At 50.0% G+C, this 19492-nt stretch overlaps 1 protein-coding gene across 1 annotated transcript in view; it reads left to right on the top strand.

Annotated features, from left to right (window-relative positions):
- C3 (complement C3) overlaps nt 1-18373 on the top strand; it is a 42776-nt gene extending 24403 nt beyond the window's left edge. The window contains exons 22-41 of the mRNA XM_030807866.1: nt 17-83; nt 211-297; nt 2053-2256; nt 2983-3058; nt 3388-3547; nt 5713-5811; nt 9250-9406; nt 9863-10026; nt 11048-11206; nt 11360-11419; nt 11544-11634; nt 11755-11806; nt 13966-14053; nt 14164-14253; nt 15935-16040; nt 16702-16791; nt 16991-17074; nt 17753-17836; nt 17921-18056; nt 18185-18373. Of these exons, the coding sequence (XP_030663726.1) occupies nt 17-83; nt 211-297; nt 2053-2256; nt 2983-3058; nt 3388-3547; nt 5713-5811; nt 9250-9406; nt 9863-10026; nt 11048-11206; nt 11360-11419; nt 11544-11634; nt 11755-11806; nt 13966-14053; nt 14164-14253; nt 15935-16040; nt 16702-16791; nt 16991-17074; nt 17753-17836; nt 17921-18056; nt 18185-18326 (2196 nt within the window). The 3' untranslated portion in view covers nt 18327-18373. The remainder of the gene's footprint in view (nt 1-16; nt 84-210; nt 298-2052; nt 2257-2982; nt 3059-3387; nt 3548-5712; nt 5812-9249; nt 9407-9862; nt 10027-11047; nt 11207-11359; nt 11420-11543; nt 11635-11754; nt 11807-13965; nt 14054-14163; nt 14254-15934; nt 16041-16701; nt 16792-16990; nt 17075-17752; nt 17837-17920; nt 18057-18184) is intronic.
- Nucleotides 18374-19492: the final 1119 nt, after the last annotated feature.

Genomic DNA, 19492 nt, shown 5'->3' with positions numbered 1-19492 from the left:
CTCCAACACTGCGTAGCCGGAAGGAATCAGAATGAACAAAACTGTGGCTGTTCGCACCCTGGATCCAGAACGCCTGGGCCATAGTGAGTCAGCTGCAGGGGGAGGGGCTGAGGGGCTGGTGGGGTGAGGGGAGGAAACGACCTGGGCTTAGTGAGGTAGGATAGGGCGGGAGGGAGCTAGAGCCATCGGTGCCTCTCACTCACCCTGCAGAAGGAGTGCAGAAAGAGGATGTCCCACCTGCAGACCTCAGTGACCAAGTCCCGGACACCGAGTCTGAGACCAGAATTCTCCTGCAAGGTGAGATACCCTTGACCCCGACCCCGTGGGTCCCAGGAAGGCATGGAGGGAGCCAAATTCCGTCTCATTCTGGAGGTGTTTATCCCGCACCTTTCTATTCCCCTTCAGCTAGAACAGCCCATCTGTGATGTTTTCCCTCTTTTAAATTTTTTTTTTTTTTTTTTTTTTTTGAGACAGAGTCTGACTCTGTCGCCCAGGCTGGAGTGCAGTGGTGCGATCTCAGCTCACTGCAAGCTCCGCCTCCCGGGATCATGCCATTCTCCTGCGTCAGCCTCCCGAGTAGCTGGGACTACAGGCGCCCGCCACCACGCCTGGCTAATTTTTTTTGTATTTTTAGTAGAGACAGGGTTTCACGAAGTTGTCCAGCATGGTCTTGATCTCCTGACCTCGTGATCCACCCGCCTCAGCCTCCCAAAGTGCTGGGATTACAGGCGTGAGCCATCGTGCCTGGCCTAAAAATTTTTTTAGCCATACAGATATTATTTGCTATGATTGGTTTTATAGAAGCCTCCAGATAGCATTTAGTTCAGCAAAGAGCTTTTGCTGATACATCAGTTTATTTATTTTAATTTTTTCTAGAACTTCTGTGCTTCTTAGATGGGAATTCAGCTTAAATGAGAAGCAATAGCCTGTAATCCCAGCACTTTGGGAGGCCGAGGCAGGCAGACCACCTGAGGTAGGAGTTTGAGACCAGCCTGGCCAACATGGTGAAACCCTGTCTCTACTAAAAGTACAAAAATTAGCCGGGCATGGTGGCACATGCCTGTAATCCCAGCTACTCGGGAGGCTGAAGCAGGATAATCGATTGAACGTAGGAGGCGTAGGTTGCAGTGAGCCGAGATCACCGCCACTGCACTCCAGCCTGGGCGGCAGAGCAAGACTCCGTCTCAAACAAAAACAAACAAACAAACAAACAAAAAGACAAGCAACATAGTACAAGAGCAGAAATTCTGGAGCTCATTTCTTGCCCCAGGAGGGAAGACTGGAGAAAGAAAGGGCCTTGCAACCTGTAAGCTATAAGGCTTTGGGGCAAGAGCCTTGGTTTTTTCACCTTTGGTAGGGGAAGAATAATAGTATCTACCTCCAAGGGTTGGTGTGACGATTTTTTTTTTTTTTTTTTGAGGTGGAGTCTCACTCTGTCGCCAGGCTAGAGTGCAGTGGCGCGATCTCGGCTCACTGCAACCCCTGCCTCTCGGGTTCAAGTGATTCTCGTGCCTCAGCCTCCCGAGTAGCTGGGACTACAGGCACCTGCCACCATGCCCAGCTAATTTTTGTGTTTTTAGTAGAGACGGTGTTTCACCATATTGGTCAGGCTGGTCTCGACCTCCTGAGCTCAGGTGATCCACCTACCCCGGCCTCCCAAGGTGCTGAGATTACAGGCTTCAGCCACCTCGCCCAGCCTGGTGTGACGATTAAATGAGATACTCCATGGTGTTCTCTTAGAACAGTCTGGGAAGTAACATTAAGTGCGATATAAGTATTCCTGAATATTGTTACTGGAATTATTTTACTACTGGTGAAACGAGACCCAAGGACCAGGGTGCCCCTGTGAAGCACGTCCCACTCCTAACAGTGCAGACCCCCGAACAGCCACTCAGCCACGCAGCCTCCCCTCCCCGCAGTCACATCCTCCCAGCCCTCGCCTGGCCCTAACCCCTTGGCCCTGGCTGGTTGGGAGGCTGGAACCCTTTTCACCCCATCCCAAGGTGGGTCACCCACCCGGCTTGAGCAACGTTCTCTTCCCACCTGCTGCAGGGACCCCAGTGGCCCAGATGACAGAGGATGCCATCGACGCGGAACGGCTGAAGCACCTCATTGTGACCCCCTCGGGTTGCGGGGAACAGAACATGATCGGCATGACGCCCACGGTCATCGCTGTGCATTACCTGGATGAAACGGAACAGTGGGAGAAGTTCGGCCTAGAGAAGCGGCAGGGGGCCTTGGAGCTCATCAAGAAGGGTGGGCTCCATGCCCCTCTTGGAGACCCCAGGGACCCCTTTCCGAGCGCCCCCCTCCCCTAAGACCCCACCTCATCGCAAGACCATGCCCTCCCCTGAGGCTCCACCTCCTCTCCTAGCCACTCCCCTCATTTGAGGCTCCACCTCTTCTCAAGGCTACGCCCTCTGAGGCCCTGACTACTCCCAGGCCAGGCTCTTCATGAGACCCCGCCTCTTCTCAAGGCCACGCCTATCCCCTGAGGGCCCCCACCTCTTCAAGGCCACGCCCTCTGAGGCCCTGCCTCCTCCCAGGCCAGAATCATGAGACCCTGCCTCTTTTCAAGGCCACGCCCATCCCCTGAGTCCCCCACATCTTCTCAAGGCCACACCCTCCTGTGAGGCCCCACCTCCTCTCCCAGCCACTCTCGTCTGAGGCCCCACGTCCTCCCCAGGCCATGCCTCTTCCCTGAGACTCCACCCCCTCTCTGAGAGCCCTCCCCTCCCTGAAAGCTCCCCACCCTCAAGATCCTTCCCCTGTCTGAATCCCTTGTCCTCTGAGAACTCTTCCACCTCCTCGTTCTGATCCCCCACCCTCTTTGAGTCCTTCCCTCTTTAAGGTCCCCTCCTCCCAGAACCCCTCCGCCACTCTGAGGCCCTGTCCCCTCTTTGCACCCCGCCTCTGCCCTTTCTGGCCTGCCCCCTCTGCTCATCCTGGGCTCTTTTGGGGGTTCCTCTCTCTTCCCTGCAGGGTACACCCAGCAGCTGGCCTTCAGACAACCCAGCTCTGCCTATGCGGCCTTCCTGAATCGGGCACCCAGCACCTGGTGAGTCCCAACAGCCAGCTCAGGCCATGCATACTCCCCACCCTCAACCCCCAGCAGGGCCCGGACCCTGGCCAAGGGTGGTCCCCTAGGCCAGCCTTGCCCAAACAGCCCTGGACTTGCAGAGTCCAGGCAAGCACTGGCTGAGTGGCCAGCAGTCATTAAGCATCCTTAAGCACGGACCGCATGCAACAGCTGGGTCCTGGGTCCTGGGAAGGCAAACCAGGCAAACTGGGCCAGGCCCTGGTCCCTCCCCACCCGCTCATTGGCTGGTTGACATGGCAGTCTCTGGATCTCAGAGCCGACTGGCTCATGCTCTGTGCCCACTCCAGGCTGACCGCCTACGTGGTCAAGGTCTTCTCTCTGGCTGTCAACCTCATTGCCATCGACTCCCAAGTCCTCTGCGGGGCTGTTAAATGGCTGATCCTGGAGAAGCAGAAGCCCGACGGGGTCTTCCAGGAGGATGCACCCGTGATACACCAAGAAATGATTGTAAGAGGCTGGGATTTAGGGCAAAATGGAAGAGAAGGGCTCCTGAGTCTCACAGGATGAACATGAGAGAGAGGCCCACCTCCCTGTGCCGACTGCCCAATTCCCTTTACAAAGATTGGGCTGGGGGATGGGGGCAGGGAGACAAATGAGCCAGAGGCGTCACTCCAGCATTGCAAAACCAGAGACCTGCGAAGCCCAGTGCGAAATGAAGATGCACGGCCCCTCGCTCAGAAATTATTAAGAATTTCATTAAACCAAGTGCAGGGATCCTGCCTGGGAATCCCTTTCTCACAGTCAATCCATCAACACCTGCATTCTCCCATGATGTTACAGGAATCACCCCCTTCTCTCCATCCTCATGGCCAGCCCCTGGTCCAAGCAACACTCTCCCCGCCCCTCCTTATTTGGAGACCTTGTAGAAGCCACCTCCTGGTCATCATCCTGGTGGCCTCCCACTTTTGTTGGCTCTCAGACACTCACCACATAGCAGCTGGGGTGATTTTTTCAAATCCAGCTGGATCAGTTCTTAGAAAGTCCCGTGGCTCCCCCTATGGCTCTTAAACACAAAACTCCTTCGAGCACTGTTTCTCGAAGTGTAATCCTCAGACCAGCAGCAGCAGCAGCACCCATGACTTACTAAAACTGTGCATTCTGTGGCTGGGCTCGACGGCCCATGCCTGTAATCCCAGCGCTTTGGGACGCCGAGGCAGATGGATGGCTTGAGCCCAGGAGGTCGAGGCTGCAGTGAGCCATGATCGTGCCACTGCACTCCAGGCTGGTAACAGAGCGAGACCCTGTCTCAAAAACAAGACATATTCTGAGACCGGACCCCAGACTCACTGAATCAGAATTCTAGGGGCAAGACCCAGGAATCTGAGGGGTGTGTGTGTGTGTTTGAGATGGAGTTTTGCTCTTGTCACCCAGGCTGGAGTGCAATGGCCCGATCTTGGCTCACTGCAAACTCCACCTCCCAGGTTCAAGCAATTCTCCTGCCTCAGCCTCCTGAGTAGCTGGGATTACAGGCGCCCGCTCCACCATGCCTGGCTAATTTTTGTATTTTTAGTAGAGATGGGGGTTCACCATGTTGGCCAGGCTGGTCTCGAACTCCTGACCTCAGGTGATCCGCCCACCTTGGCCTCCCAAAGTGCTGGGATTACAGGCATGAGCCACCGCACCTGGCCTAGGAATCTGAGTTTTTAAAAGTGCCCCCATTCCTCCAGGTGATGCTAATGTGTGCTGGAGATGGAAAATCACTGCCTCAGTCTCACCTTTCAGGCTTCCAGACTTCCAGCCTTTCTTTTCTTTCCAGGCTCCATCCATTGATAGGAACCTTGCTCTATTGTTCTACAGGGCCTTTGCACATGCTGTTTCTGCCACCTAGTATGCTAATCCCTGCCCTCTGTGAGAGTTGACTCCCTCAGGTACACTTTTTCCGACCTCCCCAACTGGGTCACACTCCCACAGTTCATTCTCGCTGCTATTTCCTCTTCCCTTGCACAGAACTCATCCACTTATAAGTATATATCTCTCTTGGCTGGGCACAGTGGCTCATGCCTGTAATCCCAGCACTGTGGGAGGCAGAGGCAGGTGGATCACCTGAGGTCAGGAGTTCGAGACCAGCCTGACCAACATGGGAAACCCCATCTCTACTAAATACAAAAAAAATAGCTGGGTGTGGTGATACATGCCTGTAATCCCAGCTATTTCGGAGGCTGAGGCAGGACAATTGCTTGAACCGAGGAGGCAGAGGTTGCAGGGAGCCGAGATCACGCCATTGCACTCCAGCCTGGGCAACAAGAGCAAAACTGTCTCAAAAAAAAAAAAAAAAAAAAAAAGTATATATCTCTTGAGGAGCTGGGTGGACCATATCCATCTTCCCTACTAGACAAAAGCTCTGTGAGGGCTAGACCCCGTGTCTGGTTTTACAATGGATCAAACCATTGTACCCATTGTACCAGCACAGAGGCCCTTCATTGACATTTGCAGAAGGAATAAATTATTGCATGAATTAATACTAAGAAGTTTGACCTTCCTGGGGCAGCAGGGTGACACCTAGAAGAGACTGAGCCCTGCCCAGACCCCCTGATTCTGAATCTGCAGGGGGGATGACTGGCATGTGTGGACACACCGGTGACCCCATCCTTGCTTTCTGCTCTCCATCCCAGGGTGGCTTCCGGAACACCAATGAGAAAGACATGGCCCTCACGGCCTTTGTTCTCATCTCGCTGCAAGAGGCTAAAGATATTTGCGAGGAGCAGGTCAACGTAAGTGCCCTCCATCTTCCCACCCTACCCTACCTTACCCGATGCAGAGCACAGCCACCTTGGAGAGTGAGAGGTTGCCTTCGGGGAATTTGCAGCTCTCCCAGTGCAATAACAGACATCACTGCAGTCATGATAATACCTAACATGTATTGAGCACTTCACTCATCTAATACAGACCCCCCTCTAATAGATTCACATGTTAAGTCTCATAATCCTTTTAGCAGCCTGAAAGGTAAGTTACACTTATTATCCCCAGTTTGCAGATGAGAAAACTGAGGCACAAAGAGATCAAAGGTGGGGATTCTTTCTGCCTGCCTTACAATTTTCAGAGGGTTTTCAGCCCATTTCCAAAAGTGCTTTCTACATCATTGCCACATGATCAGTACAGTTGCGTCCTTGCTGCTTCCTTAAAGAAAACTTGGGATACAGAGCTACGACTATTTCCTTAGTCCCGAGGATCTTTCAGGTGATTTTCAAAGGGATCCGTGACTCCAAACAGGAAATGGTGAAAACTGTTGGCTCATCACTGTCTCTTTCCTCTGGTTTTGATTCTGAAGCAGAGAAGTTTGGAAAGATGGGCCGCTGAGAGTCTGGAATGCCTTTGTCTGCTTTATTGTGGTGGTTTGTTTGTTTGTTTGTTTGTTTGTTTGTTTTTTGTGATGGAGTCTCACTCTGTCACCCAGGCTGCAATGCAGTGGCATGATCTCAGCTCACTGCACCCTTCGCCTACCAGGTTCAAGGGACTCTACTGCTTCAGCCTCCAGAGCAGCTGAGATTACAGGCACCCACCACCACACCTGGCTAATTTTTGTCTTTTTAGTAGACATGAGGTTTCACCATATTGGCCAGGCTGGTCTCCAACTCCTGACCTCAGGTGATCTGCCCGGCGTGGCCTCCCAAAGTGCTGGGATTACAGGCATGAACCACTGCACCCAGCCTAATTTTTTGTATTTTTAGTAGAGACAGGGTTTCGCCATGTTGGCCAGGCTGGTCTCGAACTCCTGACCTCAAGTGATCCACCCACCTTAGCCTCCCAAAGTGCTCAGATTACAGGCGTGAGTCACTGCGCCTAGCTGACCGTGGGGTTTTCAGTGGGTTGTTTAAATGTTTAGCCTTCTAAGTGGGAAGCCCAGGATTCCACCCCCAGCTAGTGCCTTCTCCCCGCTTAGGAAAAGAGATGGAGGGGAGGGGCCGGTGAAGAGAAAAACAAACACAGGGCTGTTGCCTCTAACATCCAAGAGGGACCAAGGCTGAGAGAGAGAGAAAGACAGAGAGAGAGAGGAGAGAGAGAGAGAGAGAGAAAGAAAGAAAGACAGAAAGAAAGAAAGAAGGGTGGGGGACTGTGGGGTCAGACAAGTCTGACTTCAAATCCTGGCTCACGGGCACTTCCACCCTTGAGCCTCACTCAGGATGTACATCTGTAAAATGGGGATAATAAATAACGATCTCTGTATTTTTAGGCCTCTGAGTTGTCCCAGATATAACACACACGTGACCCAGATTATAGAAAAATTGATGGGGAATTTATGTTCAGGCACCAAAGGCATCAAATACAGAGATGAAGGCAGCCTCAGGGACTCTGCCAGGATGATTTGCTCCTCTCTCCCATGATCTTCATTCCGTTCTTGGCCAATAATTCAGTTCAGGCAGAATATGGCTGCCTTCCTTAGAGAAAATATCAGATCAAGGTTAGGGCCTCCATATTCCCAGGGAAAGCCTCTGATTGGCTCAGCCTGGGTCAGATGACTACATCTGGACCAATCAGCTAAGGACAGGAAGTAGTCTCAGTGGGCAGACATGGCTGTTTCCACCGTGGCCACGTGAATGGAAGGGAGAAGAAATTCTTAAAAAAGAGAGTGGATGTCAGAGAGGCAAGTGGGCAGGAATAAAAGAGATTTTTTTCTGCTACAACATAGCAACATTGTAGCAGAGTATAGCACAGGCTGTGAAACCAGACTCCTGGGGTCAAGAGTGTGCTGTAATCCCAACTACTCAAGAGGCTGAGGCAGGAGAATCACTTGAACCGGGGAGGTGGCGGTTGCAGTGAGCTGAGATTGCACCACTGCACTCCAGCCTGGGCAACACAGCAAGACTCCATCTCAAAAAAAAAAAAGTGTACTATAACCAGCTTGGTAGAGCCCAGTGTTAAATTTCCAGGAATTTTTCAAGCTGGTCATTAAATACAATTATTATTAAAATCTAAGTATTAGGCCAGGCGCACTGAGCCTGTAATCCCAGCACTTTGGGAGGCCAAGGCCGGCAGATCACCTGAGGTCAGGAGTTCAAAACCAGCCTGGCCAACATGGCAAAACCCCGTCTCTACTAAAAATACAAAAATTAGCCGGGCATGGTGGAGGGGGCGCCTGTAATCCCAGCTACGCAGGAGGCTAAGGCACAAGAATCGCTTGAACCCAGGAGGCGGAGGTTACAGTGAGCCAAGATTGTGCCATGCACTCCAGCCTGGGCCAGAGCGAGACTCCGTCTCAAAAAACAAACACAACCAACCAACCAAACAAAAAAACTAAGTTATAAAACTTACAGTTAAATAAATTATATTAAACACAAAGGTTAGAAACACTCAAACTCATCACTTCCTAAATGCCTTACTCCCATAATCTATACTCTTGGGGTTACTTATGTCTGTTGGATCTGTATAGTGAAAATACTGTATGATACTGTGCTACTGCAAAGCTCTTCCCAACTCTACATTCAATGACGCCATATTGGTAGGTTGAAATCAGTGATGGAAGTATTTACATCATGGAAATGAGAAAACAGTACAAATCACGTCTTCCTCCATCCCCAGAAGGCTGTGTTTGGATCCTAACTCTGCCACTTACTTCCTAGGTGGTCTTTGCAAAATTACTGCATCTCTCAGGGCTCAGTATGCTCATCAGGTTTTATGAGATTAAATGTGTGGCTATCTGAATGACACAAAGTAAGTGTGAGCTATGATGATGAAGATAAAGATGATGATGATGATGATGATGATGACGACTGGATGAGGTGTTCACAGTGGTGTACTGAATCTGGCCCATACTAGTTTATGAGTAACAATTTGGAGAATGTCTCACCAACACTTTGTTCAGTGATGTCACATTGACACCGTGAAATTGGCCCTGGTGGGTGTATTTATACCACAGAAATTGTAAATCATTGTAAACCAAGGATCCCTCAACCCTCCCACTGGAGAGCTGGTTGTTAAACGTTTACCAGCACACCATGGGGTACATGGATTTCTCCAGATACATAATAGATATGTAGCAACAAGGCAGCTCATGGTGGCTAAAATATCTGGGAAATTCTCAAAAATGGACAAATCTAAGACAGACATATCCCAAGGACAGAAATCCCTGATGCTCAGGAAGTGCTGCTCGTATGATCCTTACTAATGTGACAGCAATGCCCACATGACCAGGGAATCTGATCCTCTTATAGAGCCTGCCAGGCAGCATCGCTAAAGCAGGAGACTTCCTTGTAGCCAACTACATGAACCTACAGAGATCCTACACTGTGGCCATCGCTGGCTATGCTCTGGCCCAGATGGGCAGGCTGGAGGGGCCTCTTCTCAACAAATTTCTGACCACAGCCAAAGGTGAGGGTTGGCCTGGAGGGGTGAAGGGAGATGCATGGCTGAAGTTTAGGGTGGGAGATACTGAGCTGGGATGCATGGCCTTTAGCTGAGCTGGGATGGATGACCCTAAGCCAAGCTGGGATGGATAGTCCTAAGGTGTCAAGCTGGGATGTATAACCCTGAGCTGAGCTGGGATGCATGGCTCTAAGGTTTAGCAGGTCCTCATTGTAAACCACACAAGAAAGTTTGTTGCGTCATTTATTCAACAAATGCATATTAAGCATTCATTTCAAAGGGAGAAGTGAGAGTTGATGAAACGAGAAGTAAGGTAGGAGCCAAATAATTGAGAGCCTCGAATGTTAGCCAGGACACCCGAACACCAGGAAGTCTAGCACGCATCTCTTTCTGAGCTTTCGCTGAGCCATCCCCAGGCTGGACAGAGCAGTGAGCCCTGGTGATGGGGTATCTTCTTTGCAGATAAGAACCGCTGGGAGGACCCTGGTCAGCAGCTCTACAACGTGGAGGCCACATCCTATGCACTGTTGGCCCTACTGCAGCTAAAAGACTTTGACTTTGTGCCTCCCGTCGTGCGTTGGCTCAATGAACAGAGATACTACGGTGGTGGCTATGGCTCTACCCAGGCAAGTGGGCCCACAGCCCCTAGGCACATGCATCCCTGTCTCCGGTGGCTTCCCACTGGCCTCCTAGAGAAGACACTGAGGCCCAGCGAGGCAGTTCTTCTTTCCCACGAGCCAGTGTGATTGGAGTGGAGTTGAAAATCAGTTTTTCTTAGTTGCAAACCCATCTATAGGTTCTAGAATACAATCTGGATACTCCAAGCTGTGTGTTGCCCCAGGTGTCTAGATCATGTTCTCAGGGCCCAGGTTCAGGTCTAAGCCTCTCTCTCCACCTGGTGGGTTCTAGACCAGCTTTCCGGTTCCACTAGGCTCACAGTCTTACTCTGTCTCACTGGTGGGCTCTAGACCAGGTTCCCAGTTCTATCTCACAATCTTACCCTGTCTTGCTGGTGGGTTCTAGACCATGTTCCTAGTTCTACCAGGCTCCCAATGTCACATTGCCCCACTGGCGGGCTCTATACTATGTTCCCAGTTACCTTGGGGCATTATGCAAACCCTCTTCTAGGCCATGGTTTCAGTAACTTCAGGCTTCGGCAACTTCAGGCTCCAGTTGACCTCCTTTCTTTCTGGTGGTCTGTCAATCACGTTCTCAGTGTTGCAGTGTCACTCTTGGGTTGTGGATTATATGCTCAGTATCCTCTGGCTACAGTTTTATTCTGTTTTTCATGAGTGGGTTCTAGACATATTCTGTGTCTCCAAGCTCTGGTCTGAGACTCTATCCTCTTGATGGGTCTAGACCACATCCTCAGGGTCGCTAGACCTTCAGTCTTACGTTTGGACTTTCTGATGGATTCTAGACGTGTTCTCAGCATCTCCAAGTCCTGGTGTAAGTTTCTGTCCCTTGGAGAGTTCTGAACATGTCCTCAGAGTCCAGTGTCCTCCAGTTATTACCCCTGCACTCTCTAGTAGGTTTTAGACCACACTTTGATGTCCCAGCTCTGATTTGAACCTCTTTATCCCCCATTGGATTCTAGCCACTTTCCCAGGCTCCCAGATCACCATCTTTCTCTCTTGTGGGTTCTAGGCCACCTTCATGGTGTTCCAAGCCTTGGCTCAATACCAAAAGGACGTCCCTGACCACAAGGAACTGAACCTGGATGTGTCCCTCCAACTGCCCAGCCGCAGCTCCAAGATCACCCACCGTATCTACTGGGAATCTGCCAGCCTCCTGCGATCAGAAGAGGTACAGTCACCCAGGAAAGCCCTCCTCACTCTCACTGTCTCCCCCTACACTAGCCAGGGTTTACTGGAAAGCAAGAGGGAGGGCCAGGTGACCATCACAGGCAGCATAAGGTTTAATTCCCAACATGCTGTCTTCTCTCTTTTCACTCTGCAGACCAAGGAAAATGAGGGTTTCACAGTCACAGCTGAAGGAAAAGGCCAAGGCACCTTGTCGGTAAGGAACAGAAACCCACACCTGCCTGGCCCATGCCCCTCTGCCCCAGAGGGCCCATCTCCTCTTGTCCTCCGCAGTCCTAGTCCTGTGGGCTGACATGGTGTCTCCTCTCCCATCTTACCAGGTGGTGACAATGTACCATGCTAAGGCCAAAGGTCAACTCACCTGTAATAAATTCGACCTCAAGGTCACCATAAAACCAGCACCGGAAACAGGTAAAAGGAATCAAGGCCTTATCTGTCACCTTCCTCCTACCCCTCTTCTAATGTCTTCCCCGCTCCTGAATCAACACACAGGTATACCTTCTCCCATCTTTCTCTCTTCTGTGTTTCTAGAAAAGAGGCCTCAGGATGCCAAGAACACTATGATCCTTGAGATCTGTACCAGGTAAGAAGCTAGGTCACTGGGGTTCATCTTGGCCATCCCTCTATCTCTAGCAAGAATTCTTGCAAATAACATCCATGATATTCAATACTTTCCAAGTACACTGTGTATCTGATGCTGTTCTAAGTATCCACCATGTGGCCTAGAAGTAGAGAACACAGACAGTCCTTGCTTTGCATGTTAATGTGAGACCACAGAAATGACTATGTAAGTTGAGACTGTCAAACATCTTAGCAATCAATGGAGAAAAGTACACAATCATTCCACGACCTGTAAAGTTTTCTTTTTTTCTTTTTAGAGAGATAGGGTCTTGCTCTGTCAGCCAGGCTGGAGTGCAGTGGCACAATCATAGCTCACTGTAACCTCAAACTGCCTGGCTCAAGCGATCCTCCTGCCTCAGCCACTCAAGTAGCTGGGACTACAGGCGTGTGCCATGACACCTGGCTAATTTTTATTTTTTATTCTTTCTAGAGGCAGGGCTTCACTGTGTTGCCCAGGCTGGTCTCGAACTCCTAGCCTTGAGCATTCCTCTGCCTTGGGCTGCCAAAGTTTTGGGATTACAGGCATGAGCCACTATGCCCAGCCTAAATGTTTCTATTACAACATTTAAAATTATCATACTGCCAGTTATAAAGATACAGGGAAATGGCCGGGCGTGGTGGCTTGCGCCTGTAATCCCAGCACTTTGGGAGGCCGTGGTGGGCAGATCACGAGGTCAGGAGATCGAGACCATCCTGGCTAACACGGTGAAACACCGTCTCTACTAAAAATACAAAAAAATTAGCCGGGCATGTTGGCGGGCACCTGTAGTCCCAGCTACTCGGGAGGCTGAGGCAGGAGAATGGCATGAACCCAGGAGGCGGAGCTTGCAGTGAGCTGAGATTGCGCCACTGCACTCCAGCCTGGGTGAAAGAGCAAGACTCCATCTCAAAAAAAAAAAAAAAAAAGAATAAAATAAAATAAAGATACAGGGAAATGAAATTCATAGTAAGATGAGTATTTGACTACACTGTAATTTAAAACATTAGAACATTGAGATGGAAGGCGTATTTGTTTTTTTTTGTTTTTTTTCCTTTGTATGACACTTACGGAGAGTACTTTAGTTCAAAAAATGCTTGCCTTCTTCTCTTTGTATAATTTACAACATGGAGTAAACATCTTTTCTATGCCTTAGTACATTGTCTTGCTCCTTTCTAAGTTTGGATCAGCTTCCAATGTTTTATCCTTTGAGCTTTCCATGTCACAAAATTCCTCCAAGAGTTCCTTTAAAGTGACTTTGTATTCTATAACGTCCCTTCCTCTGGGACATCTTCATCCTTTTTGTCCCCATGACCTTCCTTATTTATGCTAATACATTTGCTTTCCCTGAGTTCCTCTACGCCACCTATCTCTCAAATGGCAGCAGGGTCAGCATCCCCATAGTCTGCTATTCTTCGATAATTCCATTTATGCTCTCTTTGAAGTTCACTTCTGGCATTATCACTTTTCATTTCTTTGCCGCATTTTTATCTTTGTTGGTCAGTTCCCTCTTTTGGTGATACGTTGTTGTAAAATCTTATTGGAGTTAGCCACCTGGAGACAGGGAGGCAACACAACTACACACTTTGCTGTCTGTGCATAAATTGAAGAGCAGAAGCTCAGTGACCAATCACTGATGGACTTTGAAAGGAGTGACAGTAATTGGCCCTCAATTATGATGCTTATCTTTTATTTATGTAGTGATTTCTAGACTGAAGAGTTAGCAACAAAGTTTATACAACTACTCATGATCAATATACCAAGGTTCTGAAAGTGAACCATGTCACTGGGCTACTAGTGTTATTTAACTGAATCATGCAAAGTGAGGGCTGCCTGTATTCTTGCCTTTGTTTTCTAGAACTGAAGCATGGAGGGGGTCAAATAATGCATCCAGTGTTATTTAGAGCTGGAATTTGAATCCATGCAGTTGGGTGCAGAGTCTGAGCTCTTAATCACCTTGACCATTATATTACCTTGCTCTTTATTTCCTTTGGGGAAATGTTTCCTAAAAAATGTAATGCCCCTCTGTGCTGCTATGTGGGAATCGGAAGTCTCAATGCCTGATCAGACCTCCTTGTCCAGGAACAGACCCTTGGGGCTGACCCCTCCTTGGGACCCAATGCCCTTCTTTCTGCACTATCCAGGTACCGGGGAGACCAGGATTCCACTATGTCTATACTGGACATATCCATGATGACTGGCTTTGTTCCAGACACAGATGACCTCAAGCAGGTATGAAGGCTCAGGAGCTGGGATAAGTGGAAAGGAGCCTGGGTTCTGGAAGAGGCTGCAGGGAGAGAGGGGTCCAGGAGGGATTTTTCACAGGCTCCACCTTTCCCCAGCTGGCCAACAGCGTTGACAGGTACATCTCCAAGTATGAGCTGGACAAAGCCTTCTCCGATAGGAACACCCTCATCATCTACCTGGACAAGGTAAGGCTGCATCATCCTCCCCTGAGAGGCTTCCATGGGCACCTTGACCTCTATCTGGCTGGTCTTTTCTTTTCCTTTCAGCTTTTGTCTCTGGGTCAGACTAGCCCTGGGCTAGAGGAGACAGGGTCTGTGCTGCTGAGTGATAGGGGAAGGAGCTTGTAAAATAAGGGGGTCAACCCAGCATCTTCTATAAACATCTCATCTTCTGACCATTTGCCTCCTCCAGCTTCTTATCAAAGTCTTAAACAACCATTGAAAAAAAGCCCCCTTTTTTTTTTGGGGTTTTTTTTTAAGTGCTTTGTAGAGAGCAAGTTCTTGCCTTGTTCCCTAACCCAATCCTGAGCTTTGTTTCTTTCTTTACATCTATTTCTCTCTTCTGTTGTTTTCTTTCTTTCAAGAGACAGGGTCTTGCTCTGTCACCCAGGCTGGAGTGCAGTGTCTTGATACTAGCTCACTGCAAAGTCAAATTCCTGGGCTCAAGAGATCCTCCTGCCTCAGCCACCTGAGGAGCTGGGACTGCAGGCCTGCGACACTGCACCCAGCTAATTTTTTTTTTCATAAATATTATGCTTTTGTACCCAGCTTTTTTTTTTTTTTTTTTTTTTTTTAACTGCAGCCTTGACCTCCCAGGCTTACATGATCCTCCCACCTCTGCTTCCTGAGTAGCTGGGATTACAGGTGCATACCACCACGCCCGGTGAATTAAAAAAAAAAGTTTGTAGATATGGGGTCCCACTGTACTGCCCAGGCTGGTCTTAAACTCCTGAGCTCAAGTGATCCTCCCACCTCAGCCTCCTAAAGTGCTGAGATTACAGGCATAAGCCCCTGGTGCCTGGCCCCAGTTGAATTTTTGTTCTTGTTTCTTCATAAATATTCTGTGTAAGTACCCAGCTGATTGTTTCATTTTTTGTAGAGATGGGGGTCTTGATATGTTGCTCAAGTTGGTCTCAAACTACTGGCCTCAAGCAATCTTCCTGCCTCAACCTCCCAAAGGGCTGGGATTCCAAGCATGAGCCACCACACCTGCCCCCCTTCTGTTATTTTCTCTCCATCTGGCATTCTCTGACTCTTTCATCTTTACCATAATTTGGGCTTTCTCCTCTCCCTTCTCTATTTCTTCCCATTCTCCTCTCCCCATATCCTCCCTGCTAACTCCTGATACCCACAGGGCCCCTCAATCCCATTTTAGTCAGCTTAAGTAACAATAGCTACTAAAACAAAACCCCTAAGAATATGGGGTCTTAACACAACAGACTTGTATTTCTCACTCATGTAAAGTCCAATTGGCATGGGGGGGTAAGGAAGGGTCCCTCTGCTCCATGTAGTCACTCAGGGATCCAAGCACCTTCCATCCTGTGGTTCTGCAATCCTTAGGATCTTTTGTAGTTCTCTGCAGGATTCATTCATTCTAGATGAAAATAAGATTGTGCATGGGTTGTTTTTATGGGCATAGATAGCAATCTGTTCATCCACCTGGCCACACCTAATTTAAAGAGGAGCTGAGAAAGGTAGTCTCACTGTGAGCCTAGGAAGAAAAGTAAATGGATTTGCTGAATTGTTCATTCATCTTTGCCACTTCCTCCTTGATCCTTCAATTTCTCCACCACTGCCTCAGCTCCCAAGACAATGCTGGACTCCCTCCCACATCACCCCACTGACCATGCTCCTCCTTCCCCCTCAGGTCTCACACTCTGAGGATGACTGTCTAGCTTTCAAAGTTCACCAATACTTTAATGTAGAGCTTATTCAGCCTGGTGCAGTCAAGGTCTACGCCTATTACAACCTGGGTGAGCAGCCAACCTAGGGCCTGGGGTCTGATGGTTCCAGGGGCCTGAGAGTCCCAGGTATATATGAATTGTGGAGATCTGAGAATGAAGGTCTAAGGAGTCCAGGGATTTGAGCATTAGTAGTATGAAGGTCCCACGGGTCTGAGGGTCCCAAGGATCTATGAGTTGAAGTTCTGAGGTTCTGAGGGGATCTGGGAATGACGGTCTGAGCAGGCCAGGGATTTCAGGATTAGTAATCTGAAGGTCCCAGGGGTTTGAGGGTCCCAAGTATCTATGAGTTGGTTCTAGGGATCTGAGAGTTGGGGTCTGATGGGTTCAGGGGTCTCGGGGTCCTGGGAATATGTGAGTTGCAGGGGGTTCTGAAAATAAGGGTCTAAGGATTCCAGGGATATGAGGGTTAGAGGTCTGAGTGTCCCAGGAATCTATGAATTTGGGGTCTGGGGGTCCCAGGCTTCTGTGAGTTGGAAGTCTAAGAGACCCAACGGTCTGAGAATCCCAAAGATCAGAAAGTAGAGGCGTTCTTGGGGTCCAAGGGATCTGAGGGTTTGAAGACCTAGCATCTCCAGGTCTGAAGACTGAGAATTGGGGATCTGGGCCTCCCAGGCATGGTCTTTGGAGGGAGGCCCTTATCCTCTCATCTTCACATCACGTCTGCCTGCAGCGGAAAGCTGTACCCGGTTCTACCATCCGGAGAAGGAGGGTGGAAAGCTGAACAAGCTCTGCCGTGATGAACTGTGCCGCTGTGCTGAGGGTGAGTTCCCTGGAGCCGGGAACAGGTGGGCCTGAGGAAGCCACACTTCCCCAGGTCGTCTATCCCATGGCTACGGACCCCCAAAGCCATACCCAGGGGATACCAAGAGGGGTAGGCTCCCAGGGCTGGCCACACCCGTGGGCAGTAGGCCCCAGATAAGGAGTGGGACTTAGACCCTGTCTCTACCCCCACCCTGCAGAGAATTGCTTCATACAAAAGTTGGATGACAAGGTCACCCTGGAAGAACGGCTGGACAAGGCCTGTGAGCCAGGAGTGGACTATGGTGAGTGGGTGATGGGCGGGGGTCACACATGTTTAGCTGTGTGTGTCCAATTGTGTGGTGGGTGGTAGGTATGGTTGTCATGGTGTGGCTTCAGGCTGTGGGTGTGGGTGACTGTGGTGTGTGTGTGAGCATGTATTGAGAGGGGCCATGATTGTGTGGGGAACCATGACTGTGAGTGGCCTGGGTATGCTCATGTGAGAAAAGGTGGATGTGGTTGTATGCATCATTGCGTGGGTGGCTGTGAGGTTGTAATTGTGTGTGGCTGTGGTTGTGTGAGGCTGTGGTTGTGGATGACAGTGAGTGTGAGGTCCTGGAGTTACACATATGACCGTAGTTTTCGGTGGCTATGGTTGTGTGCGTGGTTATGCCTGTGGCCATGAGGCTACAGTATTTTGTGCATATGAGTCGCTGTCATTGCATAATATGAATAGTATGTTACTATACACTGTGGGTGGCTGTGACCTCTGTGCATGCCTATGAGCATGACTGTATGTGGATGGTGACATGGGACCATCTGTGGTTGTGTGTGTAATGAGGGGTGGGCCATAGTGTGACTGGCTGTGATTCTGCAACTTTCCCTTGGGGGAGAGAGCCACATGCCCGGGTGCACTTGCAAACCAGGGTGCCCCTCATGGTCAACCTAGCCCACCACCCACACAGTCCACCTCTCCCCCACAGTGTACAAGACCCGACTGGTCAAGGCCCAGCTGTCCAATAACTTTGACGAGTACATCATGGCCATTGAGCAGATCATCAAGTCAGGTCAGGCTCAGCATGCTGCCTCCCGTGGCTCTTCCCTGGCTTCCTCCCCACGGCTCAGCTTCTTCCCTCTCCCCTTCACTCCAGGCTCGGATGAGGTGCAGGTTGGACAGCAGCGCACGTTCATCAGCCCCATCAAGTGCAGAGAAGCCCTGAAGATGGAGGAGAGGAAACACTACCTCATGTGGGGTCTCTCCTCCGATTTCTGGGGAGAGAAGCCCAAGTGAGTGCTTTTCCTGCGTGTGTGCCCGACCGCCCAACCGCCCCGCCCATGCCACGCCCACACCATTGCCACGCCCCTGCACCACGCCCACACTATGCCCCTTCCTGACCTGCCATTCCTCCTTGCAGCCTCAGCTACATCATCGGGAAGGACACTTGGGTGGAGCACTGGCCCGAGGAGGAGGAATGCCAAGACGAAGAGAACCAGAAACAATGCCAGGACCTCGGCGCCTTCACCGAGAGCATGGTTGTCTTTGGGTGCCCCAATTGACCACACCCCCATTCCCCCACTCCCAATAAAGCTTCAGTTATATTTCACGTGTCTGGAGTTCTTTGCCAAGAGCGAGAGGCTGAAATCCCCAGCCGCCTCACCTGCAGCTCAGCTCCATCCTACTTGAAACCTCACCTGTTCCCACTGCATTTTCTCCTGGCGTCCACCTGCGAGTGTGCTGACTTCTTTAGCTAAGGAGCATGGACCTGCCTCACCTGCACGTAGCATGCACCTGCGACTCACCTCCATTTCACCTGCACACTCACAGGCAGCTCACAGCCCCTTCACCTGAGTTCTCACCTCTTCGCTTACCGGCATCCTCACCTGTTAATCTTACCAATTTTTTTCTTTTATTATTGTTACTATTTTAAGTTCCAGGGTACATGTGCAGGATGTGCAGTTTTGTTACATAGGTCAAGTGTGCCATGATGGTTTCCTGCACCTATCAACCCATCACCTAGGTTTTTTGTTTGTTTGTATGTTTGTATGTTTGTGTGTTTTGAGGCAGAGTCTTGCTCTGTCGCCCAGGCTGGAGTGCAGTGGCACAATCTCGGCCCACTGTAACCTCCACCTCCCGGGTTCAAGTGATTCTGCTGCCTTAGCCTCCTGAGTCGCTGGGATTACAGGCGCCCACCACCTTGCCTGGCTAATTTTTGTATTTTTGGTAGAGACAGGGTTTCACCACGTTGGCCAGAACTCCTGTTGGTCTTGAACTCCTGATCTCAAGTGATCCGCCCACCTCGGCCTCCCAAACTGCTGGGATTACAGGTGTGAGCCATCACACCGAGCCCCCATTACCTAGTTATTAATTCCAGGATGTATTAGGTCTTTTCCCTAATGTTCTCCCCGCTCCCAATGTTACCAATATTTTCATCTGAATCTTTACCGGCTCGCTCCTCTGCACCCTCAGCTGAATCTATGTATGGGTTTCTGTTGTTGTTGTTTTGTTTTTGTGGGTTTTTTTTTTTTTTGAGATGGAATTTCACTCTTGTCACCCAGGCTGAAGTGCAATGGCGCAATTTCAGCTCGCTGTGACCCCGCCTCCTGGGTTCAAGCGATTCTCTTGCCTCAGCCTCCCGAGTAGCTGTGGTTACAGGCACATGCCACCATGCCTGGCTAATTTTTGTATTTTTATTACAGACGGGGTTTCATCATGTCAGCCAGAC

This window comes from Nomascus leucogenys, unplaced genomic scaffold, assembly GCF_006542625.1.
Source record: "Nomascus leucogenys isolate Asia unplaced genomic scaffold, Asia_NLE_v1 Super-Scaffold_241, whole genome shotgun sequence".
Lineage (NCBI taxonomy): Eukaryota > Metazoa > Chordata > Mammalia > Primates > Hylobatidae > Nomascus > Nomascus leucogenys.
The sequence above is the reverse complement of the archived record's forward strand: the minus strand, read 5'-3'. Positions and strand labels throughout refer to the sequence as shown.